Raw genomic sequence first — 21,848 nt, 5'->3', positions numbered from 1 at the left:
CCCCATCTAGAATATGCCGTACAGTTTTGGTCTCCATCACTCAAACAGGACATTATTGTATTAGAGAGGGTACAGAGAAGGGCAACTAAGCTGGTAAAAGGTATGGAAAATTTTAGCTATGAGGAAAGACTGGCCAAATTGGGGATGTTCACGCTGGAGAAGAGGTGCTTAAGGGGTGATATGATAACTATGTATAAATATATAAGGGGATCATATAATAATCTCTCTAATGCTTTATTTACCAGTAGGTCATTCCAGCTGACACAAGGTCACCCATTCCGATTAGAAGAAAAGAGGTTCCGCCTAAATATTCGGAAGGGGTTTTTTACAGTGAGAACTGTGAAGATGTGGAATTCTCTCCCTGAATCAGTTGTACAGGCTGATACATTAGATAGCTTTAAGAAGGGGTTGGATGGCTTTTTAGCAAGTGAGGGAATACAGGGTTATGGGAAATAGCTCATAGTCCGAGTTGACCAGGGACTAGTCCGATTGCCATTTTGGTGTCAGGAAGGAATTTTTCCCCCTCTAAGGCAAATTGGAGAGGCTTCAGATGGGTTTTTTGCCTTCCTCTGGATCAACTGGCAGATAGGTAGTTAATAAAAAGAAGAAAAAAAAGGTTGAACTCGATGGACGTGTCTTTTTTCAACCTTACTTACTATGTACTACTATCTATAAATCACCTTACACCCGTCCCAGTCCCGTAAAACTCAGATTCTATCGATCTGCTCTTGATCTGCCCAATTTCTACCTACTGATTTGTCAAGGTCCTGGATGGGAGTATCACAATAAACCATTTTACCCTTGAAAGAAACATTTCCCATGGGTAGTAGTCCAATTATTTTACCAGCACTTAACAGCATTACGGTCTGTTCATTTCACAAGACGCTGAGCCTGCACTGATGTATCATATTCAATAATATTGGCACTTTACCCCGTTGGACCCATGGCATAGTCCGTTATTTCAGGCAATTTGACTTCTGATTTACTGCAGTCAGAGTGGATGCACAGAAGTCAGAATATTGTGCAATTCAGAATCAAATGAGCAGCTTTATATAAATGATAACTCTCCATGCCATGTTGCCATTAGGGGGGGAGCACTTAATAGCTGGAAGAAATTGTGTGTTCAAGCTCAACTCCAAAAATAAGTCTGATTGCCAATAGTCCCTGTGATGCTGTGTATATACTAGAGTCCTGCAGCGGGTCAGGTACCTGCAAAAACCTGCGGTACCTTGCAGGTTGAGGTTTTTCTGGTCACGGCAACTTCCGATGATGTCACTTCCGGTTTACAATGACGGCACTTCCCGATTTTTGATGATCAGTGGGTTGCAGATAAGGTACTTGCGGGTAGGGTCGGGTAGCGGTTCCAGGCAGGTAAGAATGCAGGTTGCCGGTATGGGTCCCAAAAAATGGACCCGCACAGTACTCTAGTATACACTCATGCCCAGACTTTCATTCAAATACTACTCTATTGGTTTTCATTATTTTTTAAATTTATTTGCCTTTTTCTTCTGACTCTGCAGCTTTCAAATGGGTATCACGGACTCCCTTCTAAACAAATGCTCTGTAAGGCTAAAAATGTATTGTTACTTTTTATTACTGATCCTTTTATTCAGGCCCTCTTCCATTCATATTCCAGTCTCTTATTCACATCAATGCATGGTTGCTAAGGTAATTTGACCCTAGTTACCAGATTGCTTAAAATGCAAATTGAAGAGCTGCTGAATAAAAAGCTAAATAACTCAAAAACCTTCAATAAAAAATGAAAATCAATTGCAAATTGTCTCAGAATATCACTCTCTACATCATACTAAAAGTTATCTCAACCCCTTTAAGTTTCTTAAACAGACGAGGGATTTAGAACGCACACTTTATTCTATTCTATTTACTATTGTCTATTGCAGGATTAATTTTATTACAGAGAGGGTGTTTCTTCCTCGATATTGGTGGTGTGGCAACTACTGCAAAATCATTCACCCTGCAAGATGGGGTATAACAGAGAAAGCCTGATATTTGCATTGTAACCCTAATTTACCCTTTTACATAGAGCATTACACTATAATAATCAATACAATCATTGAATTAAACTTGCATGAAAGCTTTAAAGGGGTGGTTCACCTTTAAATTAACTTTGTATGTAATAAAATTGCCAATTCTAAGCAACGTTTCAGTTGGTCTTCATATTATTTTTTTTTTTATAATTTAAATATTTGCCTTCTGCGGTCTCTTTCCAGCTTTCAAATGGGGGTCACTAACCCCATGTAAAAACAAATGCTCTGTAAGGCTACAAACATAATATTATTGCTACTTTTGATTGCGGCCTCTCCTTCATATTCTAAACTCTTATTCAAATCAACACATGGTTGCTAGTGTAATTTGGACCCTAGCAACAGATAGCTGAAACCGCAAACTGGAGAGCTGCTGAATAAAGTGAAATAACTCAAAAAACACAAATGAAAATTAAAACCAATTGCAAATTGTTTCAGAATATCTCTCTACATCATTATAAAAGTAAAGCCAAATGTGAACAACCTCATATAGTAACATTTTTATTATTTTCATATTAAACTTGTAACCTTTTTTGTTAAACCTTAATAATCAAATTATTTATGTAAAATCGGTTTTCTTTAACTGCTTATTACTGTAGAAGACAACCAATATCCAATTTTATATTCAAATCTTCAGACTGGGGAAAAATACTTTTTCGACACAAGTTCAATCTTTGGGCTTCTGTATATAACATTCCAGATTCCACAGACCAAAATGAAACCATTATAGAAAATATCTGATTCATAGGAACAATCTAAATATATAATTTATGTGACAGTATGGAGGGGTGTGTGTATGGATGCTGGGTTTTCATTTGGAGGGGTTGAACTTGATGGACTTTGTCATTTTTCAACCCGATTTAACTATGTAAACCCAACAGGCTCACAGACTGCTTCAACCCTTTTCCCGTTATAATTTACTGCATTCTGAGACATGAAGTCCTTGTTTCCATTGGACCTGTGCACCATCCACTATTGATAGCAGGACTTGAAGACCCAGAATTACTTACTTCATTCAACCCTTTGCTCACATTCATTCCAGTTATGATCGGTGATCCTAAGGGAAATATATCCTCACAGGCCCGTAGATGAAAACTGGTAAATACACTACAGTATTTAGAGGGGAATAATGCAGACTACAGCTTGGCCTGTCCTGGGAACTTTAGCTCCCTATGCATAGAGTGTTCCAATGCAGGAGACAGGGTATACAGTTTGCCAGCCTGTAGGACTTGTTCACATCTCAGGGGTGGTAGGGAAGAGGGGTCCTCAACATTCGATGATACTTGTATTTGATTACTAGAGCTGCACATCAAATGCTTCCCAAAAGCAGTACACTCAATCTAACAGTGTTTAAATTTCACACTGAGCTGAACACACACACACCGGATTATAAAGTATGATGTTTTATACAAACCTGTCATTGAAATAGTGCCACAGGAATCAATGGCTGCCGCTTATGAAGATTTGAACAGTGACCATAAAATCTGAAGCTGAATAACCCTGTTCTTGTGCTTTTACTATTCTGAACTAAATTAGTATCACATATAAAAAGGTTGTAAAATTATTTAATTAGAATGCAGACAGCAAAGCATGACTTGTAAATGAGATTTCTGAGCAAAGACCGAATCCAAACATAATGTGGCACATTTACTGGCACTGCAAGATGTGAAGTTTTTTTTTTTATTTAATTAATATTGGCATACTATGTATTAACTGAATCAAAAAAGTAAAGGCACAAAACTGACTAGTCAGCCCCTTTATTTATACAATCCTTTACAAACCATGTATGGCCATACCCACACAGGGGTGCTCAGGAACAAACTACCAACACATTTTTCCAAAAGAAAACATCTTATGTGTCACTTAGACTTAAGACTCAGCACAGCAAATCCTGCAAGCATTGCATTCTATATGAAATGGATTTTAAATTTAAGCAATACAGTACAAGGGTTAGTGGAAAAAGAGATCTGTGGCTAAGCTAAGGACACATGCATCTTTTCCCCAAAGTGCAGAGAAAGAACATGTGGCATAAGACAACCTATTCTTTGGTAATCCAATGCTAACTGATGCTTCACAACATTCTGTGTATGTATAAGAGAAAATCAGATAGGCCGAGGCCCTAAAAATACTAATCTCTGCTAGCATTCATGGAAAACAAAATGCATTAGTTGTCAGCTCAAATTATTTTTCAGTTAAATCCATACTATCAAGGGGCGAAAAAAACCCCACGCCATTCATCCAATCAAACTTTCCTGAAAAAAAAGTTTTGCAGTGTTAATTGAAATGACATGTTTATGTTGTTCAGCCCAAACACTGCTGCTGCAACATCTCATTTATACATAACAATTGGAGATTAGTCAGATTCTCTGAACTTTTTTTTTTTTTTCAAACTGGCTTTATTCAATAGTATGGATGACTATAAATAAGTGTTTCCACTATGGAAAAAGAAAGTGAACACAGTACATTTTTTCATGACTGGGGAATGGTTTTTTTTCTTAAGGGCAAAAGCTTAGAAAAAACAACCTGAATGTTTGAACTTGGTTCTTTTTTCTTTGTTATAAAGTCCCTTGTAAAAATAAAAGGTACAAGGCTCTGGATGATTTATTGCTTTTCCTCTGCTTTATCCTGCTTGGCGTCTTCTTGCTTGTCTTGCGCTTTTGCCTCCTTTACAGACAGCTCTTCTAGTTTCTCTGCCACTTTGTCAGCACTATCATTTTTGGTTGTATCTGATAAAAACCAAAAGGAGTTTGTTACAACAAATGAACACAGCTTTCACTGGCTATTCAATAGTTACCCATTATGTTACACATTACCCTCTTCAAACCCAAAAACTAGCAAGCCGTACTTAAAACTAAAGTCATTCACTCCACATATCCCCTTGACTTGTTTAAGTTCATCCTTAGATTAGTTGCTCTGTACATTCTACCAGATACACTTTTTTTGTATGCTGCGTATGCAAAATGTTACCGTGTTTCAGCTTGTAAATACAAAATGATGCACCACACTTATTTATAAATATTCACTAGATATTTTATCATTGTTTATTTTGTTGTAATTGAGTTTAACTTTACAGTGTGTATAGCCTTCTGTAAGTGCCATAAATTCCTGTTTTCTTGCTTGATAACAGGTAAATAAGACATGCTCCGGTAATGGATATTTCGAGAGACACTATTTGCAAGTTTGGTTATACAGTATGTTGGCATATACAAGGTTGTATTCATGCAAATATAACACTGATTCAGCATTAAGAAAATATCACATTTGGTTCTGATACAGTGTACTTTCTTTACCCAATTCAATTGTATAAAATATAGAAATGTCTGCAATAAATGTAGCAGGATACTATGTATCTGTACAATGTAGCTCTATTTTTAATCCTGCAAAAACAAGTTAAGAGCAAGATAATCTGTAGTCACTGCCTTAGAGAGACCCCAACACTATCCCTTAATCTTAAATACCATAAAAGAATTAGACTGGCACAGATTAAGGAATGGTTTTCTTCAGGTTACCAACTGGATTGATATTGGACACCCCAAGTACTGCATATGGCAAAGTCTCTTCTGGTAGAAGCTACCGACACCTGCATAGGTTCATCTACAGAGGACTGAACTATGCATTCTTGTATATTGCAAGGATAAGACCTATGATGAATACCTAGTATTTTAAAATGGCTTTGGCTGTATTTGTAAGTTTCTGGATACACAAGGTATCATAGTGTAATCACAGTATACTGGTTCAGATAGTATCCCAGGATCTACAAGCAGCATTTCTTCAAAACAAAGAAAGCTTTAAATGTTGATCTTGGAGTTTTATTTAGCAGACTAAAAAAGCACCAAAACTGGAGGCTGCAGTTAGGTACAGAGTGAGTCTGCAATACTTACGTTGACTATAAACCAATGATTTATCTTACCTTTTTCTTTATTCCTTTTCATTTCATTTCTGCATTCTTCAAATTTTGCCTTGAACTTCTGTGCGTCTACAAAAAAATAAAAATAATCAAATGCCAAACATGAGACGGAGGGAAGAACAGACTTTACAAATCAGTCTTAGCAAGTGAATAGCTGAAAAAAAAAAAAAAAATCATAAATTGAAACCTTCATAACACATCAGCCAACTTTGACAATAGGCTGGCCAGCCAATGGACTATATATTGATTCAAGGCATCTTGAGAACATTGAATGAGCCATTACTATCCTCCATAATCAGTTTCAGAATTCTGAGCTCTTTATAAAGCTTTATAACGTTTGTGGTCATAATATTCCATAGGAATTAATAATGTCATTGACATCGATCAGCAGTATAACAAATAAATTTGTTTTGGTCTTACTTTCTGCATTTAAAAATCGAATTGCCAGTAGTTCAGGCTTTGGCGATTCATCTGCATAATCAGCATATGTGTTCCAAACCCATGCCCTGTCACTTCCAGCATTAGGCTTCAGTTCCATCAAAGGGGTAACTAAAAAGGAGAAACAGAAAACAGCAAATTTAAGAAGTGTTATCAGTACAAACTGATCCCCCGCCACACCCTGGCAGCAAGGACTACCAATAATGGGTTCATGTGCAATAGATACAAATCTACAGCACATGGCAGACAAGCATAATTCAAATTCAGTGTATTGGAGAGGATTCTTTTTTTGACTCCAATAAACTACATTTTACAATTTTTCAATTGGAGTTCTATATCCAGTGCAGTTATTTGTTCATGGAAGACTGTGGAATTACAAACCTGCTATGCTCTACACCAGCAAACAACCAGAAAACATTTGATATTGTGCATCTCCGGAAAATGTACTTGGCTTCCAGTCTGCATGCATACCAACTAAATTTAAACAGGCACTGGCCGTCTGTTTCTTTTTGTTCCCAGCCATCAATGAGAATAACGCAGGTGTGTACTATGTGTGGCTGCACAGGGTGCGTAGATACAGATGCACACAGAAAAAAAAAAACAAAAAACACACACCAGAGCTACTCTTTTTGGTGGATGCAAAGAGCAAGAGGCAGATGTATAAAATCTCAATTAGCCACCTTTGGAATCTGGCACATTTTGGCAGTGTGGCCAAATGCTGGACTGCTATTGGATGCCTGAACCCAAAAACATAAGAGCTCTTAACTTTCCCATCAACAATTTCTCTTTTACCAGGGTTTATTCAGAATTTTTACTTTTTGAACATCAAACCCTCCTCTAACAATTACTTCCACTGTGCAAGTCAGGAGTGCCTATACTTGAGTAATGCGTGGTCTACTTTTAGTAGTGTTGTCCCATTATGTTCTACATCCATATCACTGTTAACATTATTTTCCATGGAAAATATTACTTAAATATATTGATTAATATAATTTATATAACTATATTAAAAAACAACTTTCTTATGTATCTGTAACAACATATATCTGAATAAAAAGCATGAAACAGTAGTGTGATTTAGACAAGCTGTTTGTTGACAGTGTCTTGAGATCTACCGATCAACAGCTAAAGGTCTACTGGTAGATACCGATCTACCTTTTGGGCACCCCTGGTGTAAGTCCTCAATCATAGAAAGAAGTCAGCCCACATACTCAACGGAGGCTGGTTGATCCTAGCAGTTAAAATCAAAAGACCAACTGTAAATTGTCACAGGGTATCTCAGTCTAAAGCTTTATTAAAAGGGAAGTTCACCCTCCTGTGACAGCACAAAACACCTTTTAAAAGGATGGATTGTGTGTATATTTTCTCTTTACAGGAACATTGTAGAGAATCTTGAATAAATATGCATCAAAGTTATATTTTGGAGATGTTCTATTACAGTGCTTATCCTAGTGTCTTTCCCTACAGCAACCAATGGATTCATGAGGTTTGTTTTTGATTTTTAAACACAGAACAAGTTAATAAGCTAAGAAATGCCCAATAACTTACTATAATGATTTGCACATATCTTCAGTGTCTTGTCTCTCCTCATCAATAGACGAATTGTACCCCTCTCTTTATGTTTAAGCAGTTTAACATCGCCTGTGCCCCGCTCCTTCCATTCTGGTGGGTCATTTTCTGATGCAAATCGAAACAACTTTGCACGCCTATAATTGGAATTAAACAGAAAACATATGGCATGAATAAAATATAGTTTTACTGTAGGAACTCAAATGTATGCTCAATAGAAAATGCAGTAAATTAATGGGTTCAATTGTTTCTTTTTTTACCATCCAGCTTGAATTTTACAGAAGAAGCAACCACATTATCATCAATGTATATTTAGAAAGTGACGACATATTCCACTGTGTTGTACAATAAACAACAAGCATCAAGTTTCATTGAAAGAAAGCAACATTTCAAGAGTTCAGCTATATGCTGCTGAGATATGCGCACTGCTCAAACATACACAAAGCTTTGGATAATTAATATTTTTCATTAGAAAATACAATTGCCTTTGTTCCCTCCTTTCCCTCTTGATCCTCCATTACCCTAGATTTTACTCCAAATCAATAAGAATGACAGCAGGTTGATCAGTAAAGTTTATTAAAGGCAAACTGCCAAGGCCACAATGTATAGAATATAACAAGTAAGATTCAAATGTACAAATACTTTTACAGTAGAAAATAATGTGTAGAATGGCACTTATAGAAACCTGTACACTCTGTGCATTTATAGTTACATAGTTACATAGTTAAATTGGGTTGAAAAAAGACAAAGTCCATCAAGTTCAACCCCTCCAAATGAAAACCCAGCATCCATACACACACCCCTCCCTACTTTTAATTAAATTCTATATACCCATACCTATACTAACTATAGAGCTTAGTGTCACAATAGCCTTTGATATTATGTCTGTCCAAAAAATTATCTGTAAACCAATTCCATACTGAATACTTACTAGAATCTGTTAAAATAGCCTGGATGCCTAACTGTATTCTTTGTTTTGTCGTGTTTTTTTCCCATTTTTTTACGTTATTTTCTTTTATTCAACAAAAACACAAAAAAAATATTGAGAAAAAAAGAAACTATAATTTATGCTATAACGTTTTGATATAATGTTAACATTATCAGCCAAATGCTAACTCACATTTTAAAGAGTTCTTCTTCATCTTCTTCAAGTGTCTTAATCTCTTGTTCTGGCAGAGAAACTATGGGTTCAAACTGGGGGTCATGGTTTGACTCTTCTGTATTGTCAACAGAGGTTTCATGCTCTTCTTGTGTATCCTAAGGAAAAACAAAATAACTGTAAAGCAACTTATAAATATAAACTTCTCCAATGTTTTATTGCTATATAAAACAAAAAAGTGTGAACCAACTGCTACAGATCTGGACCCATCTGTTGGTCAGATTTTAGCAGGATTCATACCTGGTCCAACTGCAATCACAGCTGCATATAAAAATTACAAGGTGACTGATGGAAACCTGAGTCATGCAGCTGCTCTGGTGTGGCTAAACTTGCAGCCTTTACAAGAGAGCAAATTCTTTGTAATCAGGCCAGGATGCACTGTGAATAAATCCACATACTTATTAAATACATGGAGGCCACATACAGCTCCCTGGCGTGGACATGTGGTATAGAGAATAACTAGCAGACCACATGAACTAGTTACTCAACATGACATTAGTCATCACTGGCTGCCCCCTATGCTTACTGAGGTCTGATGAAATACAGGATTAGATATAGGTTTTCCCTATAGTTTGACTGTGTGTAAATGTAACATGTATCCCAAAAAACTGTTACTGTTTGAATGTCCAAGAAGAGAGGCACTAAAGGGTAAGACTGTTCCTTTGCTACACGGGGAGGGAGGTGTTCACTATGCTCAGGTAGGTGTCTGAGCAGTGTCACGCTAGAATGATAAGGCAAGTGAATCCCAGCTGCACTTATCCTTAGTGTAGACGCACCGGGGGTTGAGCAGTTGAGTTAGTAGTCGATTAGGTAGGACTGTAGGCCAGCGCATGATTAGGTGCCAGTACCGGTACATACACGTGTAGTGAAAGACATTGGCTGCAGTTCCCGCAGGAATGGCCAAACAATTGCCTCATTGGGAATCACTTCATCTCCCTCTTTGTGGTGCAGAGAGTTGAAACAGGGAAAGAAGCGAATAGCAAACACTTGATCCCATACAGTTGGACTGCATCAACTCTCCTCCGGCCCAACGTCACTGCTTTGTTCCCTCATTCAGCTCTGCCCCAGTGCGACACCTTCACGCCTTGTCACCCGCACTATTTCTCTCTACACTCCGCACCTCCCCATCCGGCGCCCTGCCCGCCGCGAATCTCCCTGTCCAGTTTACAAACGACCAGAGCAAAAGCATCCTGTAAAGAGCGGCGAGCCAGGGGGAGGTGTATAGGACTTGCCATACCTTCGTGTCGGCCATCTGTCAGAGGATGGAGGCAGATTGTGCGGGTGGGTCTCCTATTTCTTCAATGTCGCTGTCTGGTCCGCAGGTTTCGCGCTGCTTTTTCTCCCACCCTCTCTTCCTGCACAACGCCGTGCGTACCTAAAAGCTTCTTCTGCACTCTACGCCGCTTCACTACACTACGTGCCCTCTTCCAAGATGGCTTTTCGTGGCTTTCTCCTCCCCCAACGTCACATCCGCTCCCATCTGTGATTAACCCAAGTAAACAAAATTAAAAATACGCTTACATTGCTAAAACAGTGATATTCATTGGTTACTTGTCTCATTATGTGTTTCACATTTTAATACTGCATTACCGCCTCAGAACAAAGAACTACAAGTAATGCCAGCTTAATGGCTGCAGCATCCAAAGCACTTCCAGGCGCTAGCGGCATGGCGGATGTTAGTTCCAGCTTCCGTTTACATCACCAGCATGGCAGCGCCTGTGTAAGTGCTCTGTGCTAGAGTCTTGTGAGCGATACTTCTTTTCCATTTTCGCTATAGACAAAGCCATTCTTGGCCTACTGTGAAAGCTTTTGTAATGTTATACATCACTTTGTTTCCACTGAGAATACAGCGTCATGGTACTCACTGTAGCCTCATTTCCATTGCAAAGTCACACGTGATTGTGTTTTCTAATATTCCTATAACAGTGCAGCTTTGCATTAGCTCTATTCCTGCCAGCAGTCTCCCTTCTTATGACGAGTCGTGGGGACGTTACATACGATGCTTTAAATACCACCCCAATTACTAAATTGTAATTCTATGCAATTCCCCAGTATATTGATTAATGCACCAGTTTCTGTGGTTTAACATTTTTTTTCAGTATAATTAAATAGCAATTACGTATTCAATTAATTTTAAAATCACGGAACATATGTTAAGTAATATATAATGGAAGATTGAGAGTGCAAAAAAAAAAGAGAAAAACAGTTTTTGCTTGGAGGACCTCTTTAAAGGGCATGTACAGGGAAAAAAATAAAATCCAATTTTTACTTTCTTGAATGAAAAAGAAACTTATCTTTGTAGAGCAATCTGCGACTTTTTACTTTTGACCTTTTACTGTTTCCAAGTCCAGCTGCAGGGACAAAGATCATGGAGCTTGATTTAAACAGATAAACTGGGATTCTATTTGGAGGATTATTTTGCTGCAGCTACTGGTTCTGCAGAATTGGAAAAAGTATATATTAAACAATACAAAAACCATACAATCCACATTAGATTACATGACAACACATTACCCAGTGCAGTCTGCCTATTCTGATTATTAATCAGGCTTGCTGTATCTGCTTCTGGTAGATATTATTTGACTTGTGCTGTTTTGATAATTGATGACGATCCCTAAGCAGCCCAGACCACACTGAGCATGTGCACAGTCTTGCAAAGATGTTTAACAAAGTTACAAGATGGTGACCCCCTGTGGCCAACTTTGAAAGCATAAATAATTTGTTTGATTAGGCTTGTGGTGCAGTAAGTTCATGTTTATGTTTAGTATACAATATACAGCATTTCTAGCCTTATTCTATTTCAGACTTTACTTCCCCTTCAAGCGGTAAAGTGTTTATAGAAAGTCACTTTCCTAGTCCTGAGCTGCCTGCCTGTGGTGAAAAGTATATACAAAGTATCCTGTACCTTGAGCATTCTCCTGCTTGTCCCCAACCACCTGTCTGGGATTCAGCTTAAATGTCTATATCAGAAGTTATTTTGTAAATAGTAGTATATTTTCACAAAACCATGAATCTGTGATTATGTCCCTTTAGTCAATGGCGCATATGCAATTTGGATTTTTTACATTTTTTTTGGCTAATTTTCAAGATATTGGGGAATACTCAACTGCTAATATAATGATCTTGAAACAGCAACCCCAGCTGCTGGTCAGTCTGCAGAAAAGTTTGAAAACAAAAACTGGTAACCCTTCATGATATTACTCTGCTTAGGAAACACATGAGAAACCTGATACATTTTCTCCTGTCTTTCCTAAGTAGAGCAATATCAGAAGAGGTCTCTGTCCCTCTAAACCAGGGATACCCAACCTTTTTTTACCTGTAAGCAACATTCAAATGTAAAATAAGCTGGGCATAAAACCAAAACTTGCCTCCAAGCCAGGAATGTAAAAATAAGCACCTGCTTTGAGGCCACTGGGAGCAACATCCAGGGGGTTGGTAAGCAACATGTTGCTCACAAGCTACTGGTTGGGGACCACTGCTCTAAATTTTTCTCTCAACTGCACAACTGTCTGAAGAACTGACCAGCAGGTGGCAGTGTTGTTTCAATTTTGAAAGTTTTAAAGTTGCTTTAAGTATTCTTTTGTATAGTTTTACATCATTATAATTTTTTTACGGCAATAATTAGGATATTCTGGTTGAATCACTGGGAGGGGGGGTTAGGCTTTTAGACATCCCCTAGTGATCATAATTGCCTTCTTCAGACCCCAGGCTAGCACTTTTCTTCACGCAAAAATTCACTGGCCTGGGGGTGCTTTTTTTTAGCAGCAGCTTGCTGCCATACTCCTCTAGGAACCAGAATGGCATAGATCCTGGGAAGAGAATAGTGAAATGTAGAACAAGTGGCTGACAACATGCAGGTCCATTGAGGTGGGGGTAAAAGAGTGGCATTCAATATACTATGTATAGGAAATAAGCAGAGGGCATACTCTGCAGACTGGATATGCCTACCTGTAGCATTGTTTTGTTTTAGTGTAATAGTATTGGTTCTTGGTATATTCTGAGAGGAGCTTACCATTTGTCTTAACCCTATTACCAAGAGATATATAATACTTTATAATAAATGTCATATATGATGCACTCAGGCTTGTGAATATTAACCTTTTCAGTTCTGAGATGAAGATGGAACCCTGTGAGAATGAAAACATCTGCACCTCTGAAGAAGTGAGTCAGGAAGGTCCCCCAACAGAGGAAGATGGAAGCAGTGAAACGGCAGAATTTGCTGCTGAGGCCTGTCCTGACAGCAAGGATAAAGCAGGGATTTATAGATACATCAAAGATGATCTTTTCACTTCAGAGATTTTCAAAGTAGAAATACAAAACTTGCCAAAATACATAGGCTTTAATGACATAAAAAAATTCCTTGGCAAGTATGGGTTAAACCCCCATAAGATCAAACTCCTGAAGAAACAAACGTTTGCATTTGTGACTTTTAAAAGTGAAGAAGAGCGTGACAAAGCTATGAAAGTCATACATGGAGTGAAGTGGAAGAATCGTCAACTAAGTGTTCGGCTTGCAAAGCCCAGGGCTGACCCCATAATGCAAAAAAGGAAGCAGGAAGAAGATGGTGAACAGCCAGAAAGCAAGCGGCAGGCTGTACACAATGATGAAGAGGAGGAGCCCCTCAGTAAACAGATCTCAGATGTAGTAACTCCTTTGTGGCAAGTTCCATATGAAGATCAGCTGAAAATGAAGGAGGAAGAATGTTACAACGTGTTAAAGCAATTAACAAAGTAATCCATTAGTATTTCTTTCTGTTGTACAACAGGGCTCACTCTCTTACACAAATGCACACAGTGAAACCGAAGCACTGCATTCACTGGTCAGTATAAACACCATCCCCTATTTTCATACAGAACAGAAAAATGCTACAAAAACCCTAAGCACACAATTATAGCAACCACTAAACATTTCCACATTGATGACCAATGACATATATTATATAAATCTATCTACCTAGCTGCTTGCTCTTACATATTCTCACTCTGTAAGTGTTCGTTTTTATTTTTTTGTTGGTGCTGGTATTTTAGTATCAGTTTAGTGATATCATTCCTCTATTTAATTCCAGGGAAATAGGAGTTAATAATAAGCCACTCATGCCATGGCTGTTTGAGCAGAAACAGAAATACAATAGACTCTGCTGTCCCCTGGAACGTGTGATACCATCTCCAATACAGGTATTACTTAATGGAGATTTTTTATATATAGCACTCTCAACTTGCAGTAAAGAGTGATTAAAGTTTATCAGAGCACAAGTCACATGACTGGAGGCAGCTGGGAAATTGACAAAATGTCTAGCCCCATGTCAGATTTCAAAATTAAATCTAAATAAATCTGTTTGCTCTTTTGAAAAATTTTCAGTGCAGAATTCTGCTGGAGTAGCACTATTAACTGATGCGTTTTGGAAAAAAAAACGTTTTCCCATGACAGTATGCATCCCTTTAACGTAAGGTCACCTTTAAATTGAATTTAATTTGTCATTGTTTTATCACATTTTCAGCTGTTTTTATTAATTTTAATGATTTGCTTTCCAGTTCTGTATCTTTCCTACTTGCAGTTAAAAATGCTGACTGGTTTCTGGGGCCACTGGCAGTAAAAACAACTTTTTCTTTCCATCAGACAGAGTATCGTAACAAATCTGAATTCCTTATTGGATACGGTGTTAACCGGCAAGACAAAACAGTGGGCTGCAGGCTCAGCAAATATAAGGGAGGCACATGTGCTGTGGTAGAGCCATTTGATACAATTAATATTCCCCCTGTTACGAAGAACGTTGTGAAGGCTTTCCAGGAATATATCCGGTATGGTCTGATGCATGTGCCTTGCCACAAGCTTTCAGAATCATGAGCTAATTATTGGAATATTTTTGCTTTTCTCACACAGGAGCACTCCATATGATGTTTACAGCCCTGAAACATATGACGGTCACTGGAAGCAACTCACTGTCCGTACCAGCAGAAAGGGACAGGTTATGGCAATAGTGTATTTTAACCCCCAGGTATGCCACTATACACAATAGTTTGGCACATTGTGGTCCTTTCTTTGTAGAAATTACATTATACGTTATGTGCAAGAGTCTTTGATTTACACTTGGCCACAAGAAGTGTGGAGAGATTATCTGACATCTTTTTCCTTGACTCTTATGCAGATTATGCTGTATTTGCAATAGATTTAGCCTGAAGCTGCATGCTGATGCTGTGCAATAAGCTTTCACACCTGAAGGCTAAACATAATGGGCCAATTCATTTTGGTGTTATTTTTTTTGGATTGAGGTCAGTGAGAGCTTTTTGCCCCAGTAATTGAAGGCATTTCAGTGACATCATTGACTTGCTCTTTTAAAGGAAAACAAATGCTTTTGCCTGAACTGTATCAATTCCTATTCATCATGTATTAGGTCCACGTATGGTCATAGTTTTGTAGTTCAGCATGTTAAAAAGATGGAATCCCTCATCAGTTATCCAGCAATCGCACAGAAGTGAAGTGAAGACATAGTGCCTTTATGCTCCCTTATTTAGTCCTCTTCTGCAGTTCCTAAACTTTTTTTTCAGGAACCACCCATATAAATCCAAATAAACAGTAGTACAGGTATGAGACCTGTTATCCAGAATGTTCTGGATTTTGGGTTTTCAGGTTAATGGATCTTTTATTCATACCTTAAGTCTGCTAGAAAATGATGTAAACATTAAATAAACCCAATAGGCTGATTTTGCTTACAATAAGGATTAATTATATCGCAGTTGGGATCAAGTACAAGGAACTGTTTCATTATTGCAGAGAAAAGGGAAATAAAAATTTGCATTATTTAGATAAAACGGAGTCTGTAGGAGTCAGCCTTTCTGTAATTTGGAGATTTCTGGATACCGGGTTTCCAGATAATTGATCCAATACCTGCACTAGCATTCATAAGAGAAATAATTTAAAATCTAAACATCATAATATTAGGAACTGTGCCATTGTCGCATGTTCACAGAATTTTTATTTATTATTCTTTAAATATGTAGCACTATCATGTTTTATTCAGTTTGTTCCTCATGCATATTTGACCCTGCCCTAATCGAGCTTATAGTCTAATACATTCTACGGTATATATTTATAATAGGATGACTCCTGGATATAGCACAATTTTTGTGTAATCCAACTTATGTTGGAATTTTTTTGTTTTTGAATCCCTACACTGTTTTACCTTCAGAAACTGCCCAAGGAGGAGCTTACAGGGCTAAAAACTTCTCTATCAGACTATTTTACTAAAGGATTGGGGAAGGAAAGTGGTGTCACCTCCCTTTATTTTGTTGAAGAGGGTCAAAGGTTAGTTGTGTTTGTGATGTGTTTAATTGCTTCAGACTGACAAATACTAAATGTAGAAGTTTGCCGTTATAACTATTCTGTTTTGTGCAGGAAGTCTCCCCACCTGGAGGATTTGCCTGTGGAACATATAGCTGGAGACCAATATATTTATGAAGATCTACTCGGCCTGTCCTTCAGAATTTCACCCCATGCCTTCTTCCAGGTATTCCATTTCTTGTGTCCTATTGGCACTTGTACCTAGGGACACAGGTGTATGACAGAGGGTGGAAGACATAACTTCTGTATATGTTATACTAAAAGGAATCCCTTCTTGCAGGTTAATACACTTGCAGCTGAGGTTCTCTATTCAGCCATTGCAGACTGGGCTCAGCTGGATCAGGACACCACTGTTTTGGATGTTTGCTGTGGGACTGGAACCATTGGCATTTCTTTGGCTAAGGTGAGCTGCCTGCAATGCAGAATGAACCAGAACAACTGCCTTTATAATGTGGCAGGAACAAACTCCAAAACCACTGTGTGGGCCATAGGCCTAAAGGGGAACTACAGAAATATGGTGTGTGGGATTAAAATTCTCAATTCTTGGAACTTTGTTCAATATATTAAATCATATTCTATAAAACAAGAGAATCTTGGCATAAAATGTAAGTGCAGTAAGTGGTTTTTTTATCACACTAATTAGCCAGGGATCCAATGCTGACACTAGTGTCATTGGCTTTGAGTTATCAGATAGTTTATATTCTGCATTACAAAACAGGGAAAACCTTTATCATTTTTCATATACTGATTTGATCAGTTGCTGAAGAAAAGGTCTGTCAGACAGGAGTGTTGAGAACTGTAACTGCCTCCTGTTTATGAAACTTGGCTGGACAGAGCCCAAAACCAGGTGCAATAATTAGGGTGTATTTACTAACATTGGGCAAATTTGCTTCAGTGCAGTAACCCATAGCAACCCATTAGCTTTGAGATGTCTGCTGCATTGTTGATGTTTTTAGTTTCTTTCCATAATGTGAAATATGTTTATGCTGTAGTTTGTCTGTTTTACACAGATGTTAAGGGTACAGTCATATGAAAAAGTTTGGGAACCACTCTTAATTCTTTGGAGTTTTGTTTATCATTGGCTGAGCTTTCAAAGTAGCAACTTCCTTTTACTATATAACATGCCTTATGGAAACAGTAGTATTCCAGCAGTGACATGAAATTTATTGGATTAACTGAAAATATGCAATATGCATCATAACAAAATTAGACAGGTGCATAAATTTGGGCACCCCAACAGAGATATTACATCAATACTTAGTTGAGCCTCCTTTTGCAAATGTAACAGTCTCTAGGCGCCTCCTATAGCTTTTGATGAGTGTCTGGATTCTGAAAGGCGGTATTTTTGACCATTCGTCCATACAAAATCTCTCCAGTTCAGTTACATTTGATGGCTGCTGAGCATGGCCAGTCTGCTTCAAATCATCCCATAGATTTTCCATGATATTCAAGTCGGGGGACTGTGACGGCCATTACAGAATATTGTACTTCTCCCTCTGAATAAATGCCTTAGTAGATTTCGAAGTGTGTTTAGGGTCATTGTCTTATTGGAATATCCAACCCCTGTGTAGCTTCAACTTTGACTGATGCTTGAACATTATCCTGAAGAATTTGTTGATATTGGGTTGAATTCATCCGACCCTCAACTTTAACAAGGGCCCCAGTCCCTGAACTAGCCACACAGCCCCACAGCATGATGGAACTTCCACCAAATTTGACAGTAGGTAGCAGGTGTTTTCTTGGAATGCGTTGTTCTTCTTCCGCCATGCAAAGCACTTCTTGTTATGACCAAATAACTAAATTTTTGTCTCATCAGTCCAAAGCACTTTGTTCCAAAATTAATATAGCTCGTCTAAATGAGCTCTTGCATACATGTGACTGTTTGTGGCGTGAGTGCAGAAAGAGCTTCTTTCTCATCACCCTGCCATACAGATGTTCTTTGTGCAAATTGCACTGAATTGTAGAACGATGTACAGATACACCATCTGCAGCAAGATGTTCTTGCAGGTCTTTGGAGATGATCTTTGGGTTGTTGTAACCATTCTCACAATCCTCCGCATATGCCGCTCCTGTTTTTTTCTTGGCCTGCCAGACCTGGGTTTTACAGCAACTGTGCCTGTGTCCTTCCATTTCCTGATTACATTCCTTACAGTTGAAACTGACAGTTTAAACCTCTGAGCTTTTTGTAGCCTTCCCCTAAACCATGACACTGAACAAACTTTGTTTTCAGATCTTTTGAGAGTTGCTTTGAGGATCCCATGCTGTCACTCTTCAGAGGAGAGTCAAACAGAAGCACAACTTGCAATTGGCCACCTTAAATACCGTTTCTCATGATTGGACACAACTGCCTATGAAGTTCAAGGCTTAACGAGCTAATCCAACCAATTTGGTGTTGCCAGTAATCAGTATTGAGCAGTTACATTCATTCAAATTAGCAAAATTACAAGGGTACCCACATTTTTGCACAGCCAGTTTTTCACATTTGATTTAAATTCATACAACTGAATACTGCTTCACTAAAAATCTTTGTTCAGAAAACACCCCAGTACTCAGATGTTCCTGGGAAATGAAAGACATACCACTGTTGTGTTTTTTTGTTGAAAGTGGAGTAAATTATGCAGACTGAAAGGGGTTCCCAAACTTTTTCATATGACTGTATATTGGACACTCAGTCTTGACAGTCTTGACGCTTTCCTTTATCTTCTTTGATAGAGAGTCAAAAAAGTTGTTGGAATTGAACTGTGTCAGGAAGCTATTGCAGATGCCAAGGCCAATGCTCAACTAAATAGTAAGTAATTGCATGAAAATAAACCTGAATGTAAAAGATGCAACCCCAAGAACATTTCTTGCATATTCATCATTTCCAAACTGCCAGTTGCAAATGCCCTTTCACTAAAATACTGTGGCTTTAAGTGTACTTTATTCCATTCACATCACAAGTACTATTTTTAGACTTTCCCCAAATGTAAAATAAAGTGGCAAAAAGGATATTATTTTTGTAATATTAGTATAATAAAACACTATCATGCCCTTCAATATTGTATCACCTTTCCTTGGTGAAGTGTGAATCCTATATTTCCACAGATTTGGACAACGTAGAGTTCCGATGTGGCAAAGCTGAGGACATCTTTCCCACCCTTATTTACTCTTTCACATTCCCAAGCCCACTGGCTATTGCTGATCCGCCAAGAGCCGGCCTGCGTAAGTACTGTTCTTCATGGCTACAAGATTTTTTATTTTTTGTATGTTTTCAATCTTTTTATCAAAAGTGTAGTTTAGCTGTGCCACAAGCATCCTGGAGAGATGTGCCAATATTGTATGTGAAACACTGCTACAGGTATAGCCACAGGGAAGACTGTAATGTGTAATTGCTTGTGATTAGGCTCGGACTGGCAATCTGTGGATTTGGGCAAATGCCAGAGGGGCTACTGTAAGGTGCCATAGACAGTCACTATTTATTGGCATGGTGCAATGCTGTTTGGGCTTCTGTGTACTTGAAATACCAGGGCCTTCTTGAATGCCAGTTTGGGCCTGTGATTGGAGCTCTACTTTTTACCAGTAATGGGGAGCTGTGAGCTAGGCCTGGAAATACATCTTCTGTCTTTCCATATAATGTTTTGCACAACAAGCCCATTACTGCACCAAATAAAGCCTAGACCCAAATGTTGAAGATTCTCAAAAAAGGCCCTTTAGTTAGTTCCCTCCAGCTGCATTATATCGTTATGACTAATATGCCCAAACATCTTTGTGTTCATTACCCTAGACTCCAAGGTGATTATTGCAATCAGAAAAGCAGAGCATTTAAAGCAATTGATATACGTTTCCTGCAATCCCAAGGCAGCAATGAACAACTTTGTTGAGTAAGTAACTTTGTTGAATAAATGTTGCCTAACCCTCAGGGGCAGAACAGTAGCAGCTATCTGGTTGCTATGGTCCAAATTATTCTAGCAACCAGGCAGTGGTTTGAATGAGAGACTGGAATATGAATAGGAGAGGGCCTGAATAGAAGGATACCAAGTAATACCAAGTAATAATAACAATACAATTGTAGCCTCACAGAGCAGTACTTTTTTGGCTGCCAGTCCATGACCTCCATTTGAAAGCTGGTAAGAGACAGAATTTGAAGAAGGCAAGTATAGAATAAAAAAATGAAGGCCAAGTTAAACGTTGCTAAAGATCGGCTAACATACTAAACGTTAACTTAAAGATGAACTACCCCTCTTGAGGACTGAATGTGACATGTATTTGTTCACAGTTGATTCAATGATTTTACATCCAGCTGTATCCAGAAATGATGGATTTGATGCAAACCTAGTCAATGTAATTGCTAATGAATATCTGGCTGTTTGCACTGATGGTTCTGAGTCTTGAAAGATTGTAGCAGAAACCAGCAGATTAACATACTTGGAGAATTGATTTCTGCTACATTATTTCAGGAGTCAGAACCAGGTGAGTGCAGAAAAGCATAACCAAATATTGCTTTCATGTATATACCTCTTTATACAAATCCCAGCAGGCTTCACTGTGGGCACACACTCAGTTCACCCAATAGGCATCTGTGCTGGCACATTCCCTATCACCCTGCCTATACTCTTACCCTGAATGGTACAGGAAAAGAGTAATGGTGCTATATAGTGAATAAAGTACCCCCTCTTGTAAAATATAAGGATATTATTAGTTACCGAGGAGTTTCATGACCATATAAAAACACGAGGCCGAAGGCCGAGTGTTTTTATACAGGTCATGGAAGTCCGAGGTAACTTCTAATATCCTCATATTTTACAACTGGGGGTACTTTATTTATTATAATACACAGATTTTAGTGAGTCATGTGACAGAAATGACATCACTACTCACCGTTTATAACTGATGACATCACTACTCACCGTTTATAAGGATATAATTTACAGGATATTCATGGCTTTTGTGTATTATATAGTTATACTGTATTGTACAATTTAGCATTGCATGGAAACATTACTGATTTTGTAAATCATTTGTTGCAGCCTGTGCCGTGCTCCTTCCAATCGTGTCAAGGGGCGACCATTTCGACCCATCAAAGCCTTAGCGGTAGACCTTTTCCCGCAGACTCCACATTTTGAATTGGTTATTCTGTTTGAGAGAATGGAATCTGCGGAAGCCATAACTGATCCCTCCAAAAGCATCGAGCCGCCTCCTGCGCCGTGACCAAGTTCAGCCGGACGGTTTATTATGGAAAGTGATTGAGGTACGGCAGTGAGTTAGAGCAAAGCACCATGCTATTCATTTCAGTGTTGTACTTATTGAATTCTTTCTTGAGTCACTTTATTTAAATGTTAAACTGGACCAAGCCACAGAATTTCCATGTGTTGAATGTGTCCACCTAAATAAAACATAGAAAAATTGGACTGAA

The 21,848-nt window shown here is 38.3% G+C and overlaps 2 protein-coding genes and 1 non-coding gene across 5 annotated transcripts; 1 reads left to right on the top strand and 2 right to left on the bottom strand.

Annotated features, from left to right (window-relative positions):
- Positions 1–3,786: 3,786 nt before the first annotated feature.
- On the bottom strand, positions 3,787–10,424 carry ranbp1.L (RAN binding protein 1 L homeolog). 2 transcript variants are annotated; one of them, XM_018232467.2, is made up of 6 exons: positions 9,977–10,195; positions 9,080–9,216; positions 7,939–8,096; positions 6,373–6,501; positions 5,956–6,021; positions 3,787–4,771 (listed from the first exon to the last, which is right to left on the bottom strand). In XM_018232467.2, exons 1-6 carry the CDS (start codon positions 9,992–9,994, stop codon positions 4,647–4,649), a joined length of 633 nt encoding a protein of 210 aa, XP_018087956.1. In that variant the 5' UTR covers positions 9,995–10,195; the 3' UTR covers positions 3,787–4,646.
- Positions 5,784–5,917, bottom strand: LOC121396261. Its single transcript, XR_005962922.1, has one exon. It is a non-coding gene; the product is annotated as a small nucleolar RNA SNORA77 (small nucleolar RNA).
- Positions 10,425–10,630: 206 nt separating the features above from the next.
- Positions 10,631–21,848, top strand: trmt2a.L (tRNA methyltransferase 2 homolog A L homeolog). 2 transcript variants are annotated; one of them, XM_018262168.2, is made up of 12 exons: positions 10,640–10,838; positions 13,225–13,848; positions 14,184–14,292; positions 14,735–14,916; positions 14,999–15,113; positions 16,305–16,420; positions 16,511–16,622; positions 16,737–16,859; positions 19,169–19,244; positions 19,541–19,657; positions 20,220–20,316; positions 21,463–21,848. In XM_018262168.2, exons 1-12 carry the CDS (start codon positions 10,792–10,794, stop codon positions 21,641–21,643), a joined length of 1,899 nt encoding a protein of 632 aa, XP_018117657.1. In that variant the 5' UTR covers positions 10,640–10,791; the 3' UTR covers positions 21,644–21,848. The 2 variants fall into 2 exon arrangements, with proteins under 2 accessions (XP_018117661.1, XP_018117657.1); XM_018262172.2 differs by lacking the exons at positions 14,184–14,292; positions 14,735–14,916 and having other exon boundaries at positions 10,631–10,838.

This window comes from Xenopus laevis, chromosome 1L (assembly GCF_017654675.1).
Source record: "Xenopus laevis strain J_2021 chromosome 1L, Xenopus_laevis_v10.1, whole genome shotgun sequence".
Lineage (NCBI taxonomy): Eukaryota > Metazoa > Chordata > Amphibia > Anura > Pipidae > Xenopus > Xenopus laevis.
The sequence above is the reverse complement of the archived record's forward strand: the minus strand, read 5'-3'. Positions and strand labels throughout refer to the sequence as shown.

What these genes read in the sequence shown, in the direction of transcription:
- trmt2a.L (XM_018262168.2), top strand. Translation starts at nt 10,792, where the DNA reads ATGTTAGTTCCAGCTTCCGTTTACATCACCAGCATGGCAGCGCCTGT. An exon ending in TTTGTTGAAGAGGGTCAAAG is followed by an intron (nt 16,421 to 16,510) that starts GTTAGTTGTGTT and finishes TGTTTTGTGCAG; the next exon opens with GAAGTCTCCCCACCTGGAGG. An exon ending in CACCCCATGCCTTCTTCCAG is followed by an intron (nt 16,623 to 16,736) that starts GTATTCCATTTC and finishes CCCTTCTTGCAG; the next exon opens with GTTAATACACTTGCAGCTGA.
- ranbp1.L (XM_018232467.2), bottom strand. An exon ending in TCGATTTTTAAATGCAGAAA is followed by an intron (nt 6,022 to 6,372) that starts GTAAGACCAAAA and finishes ATTTTTTTGTAG; the next exon opens with ACGCACAGAAGTTCAAGGCA. An exon ending in GAAAAGGAATAAAGAAAAAG is followed by an intron (nt 4,772 to 5,955) that starts GTAAGATAAATC and finishes GGTTTTTATCAG; the next exon opens with ATACAACCAAAAATGATAGT.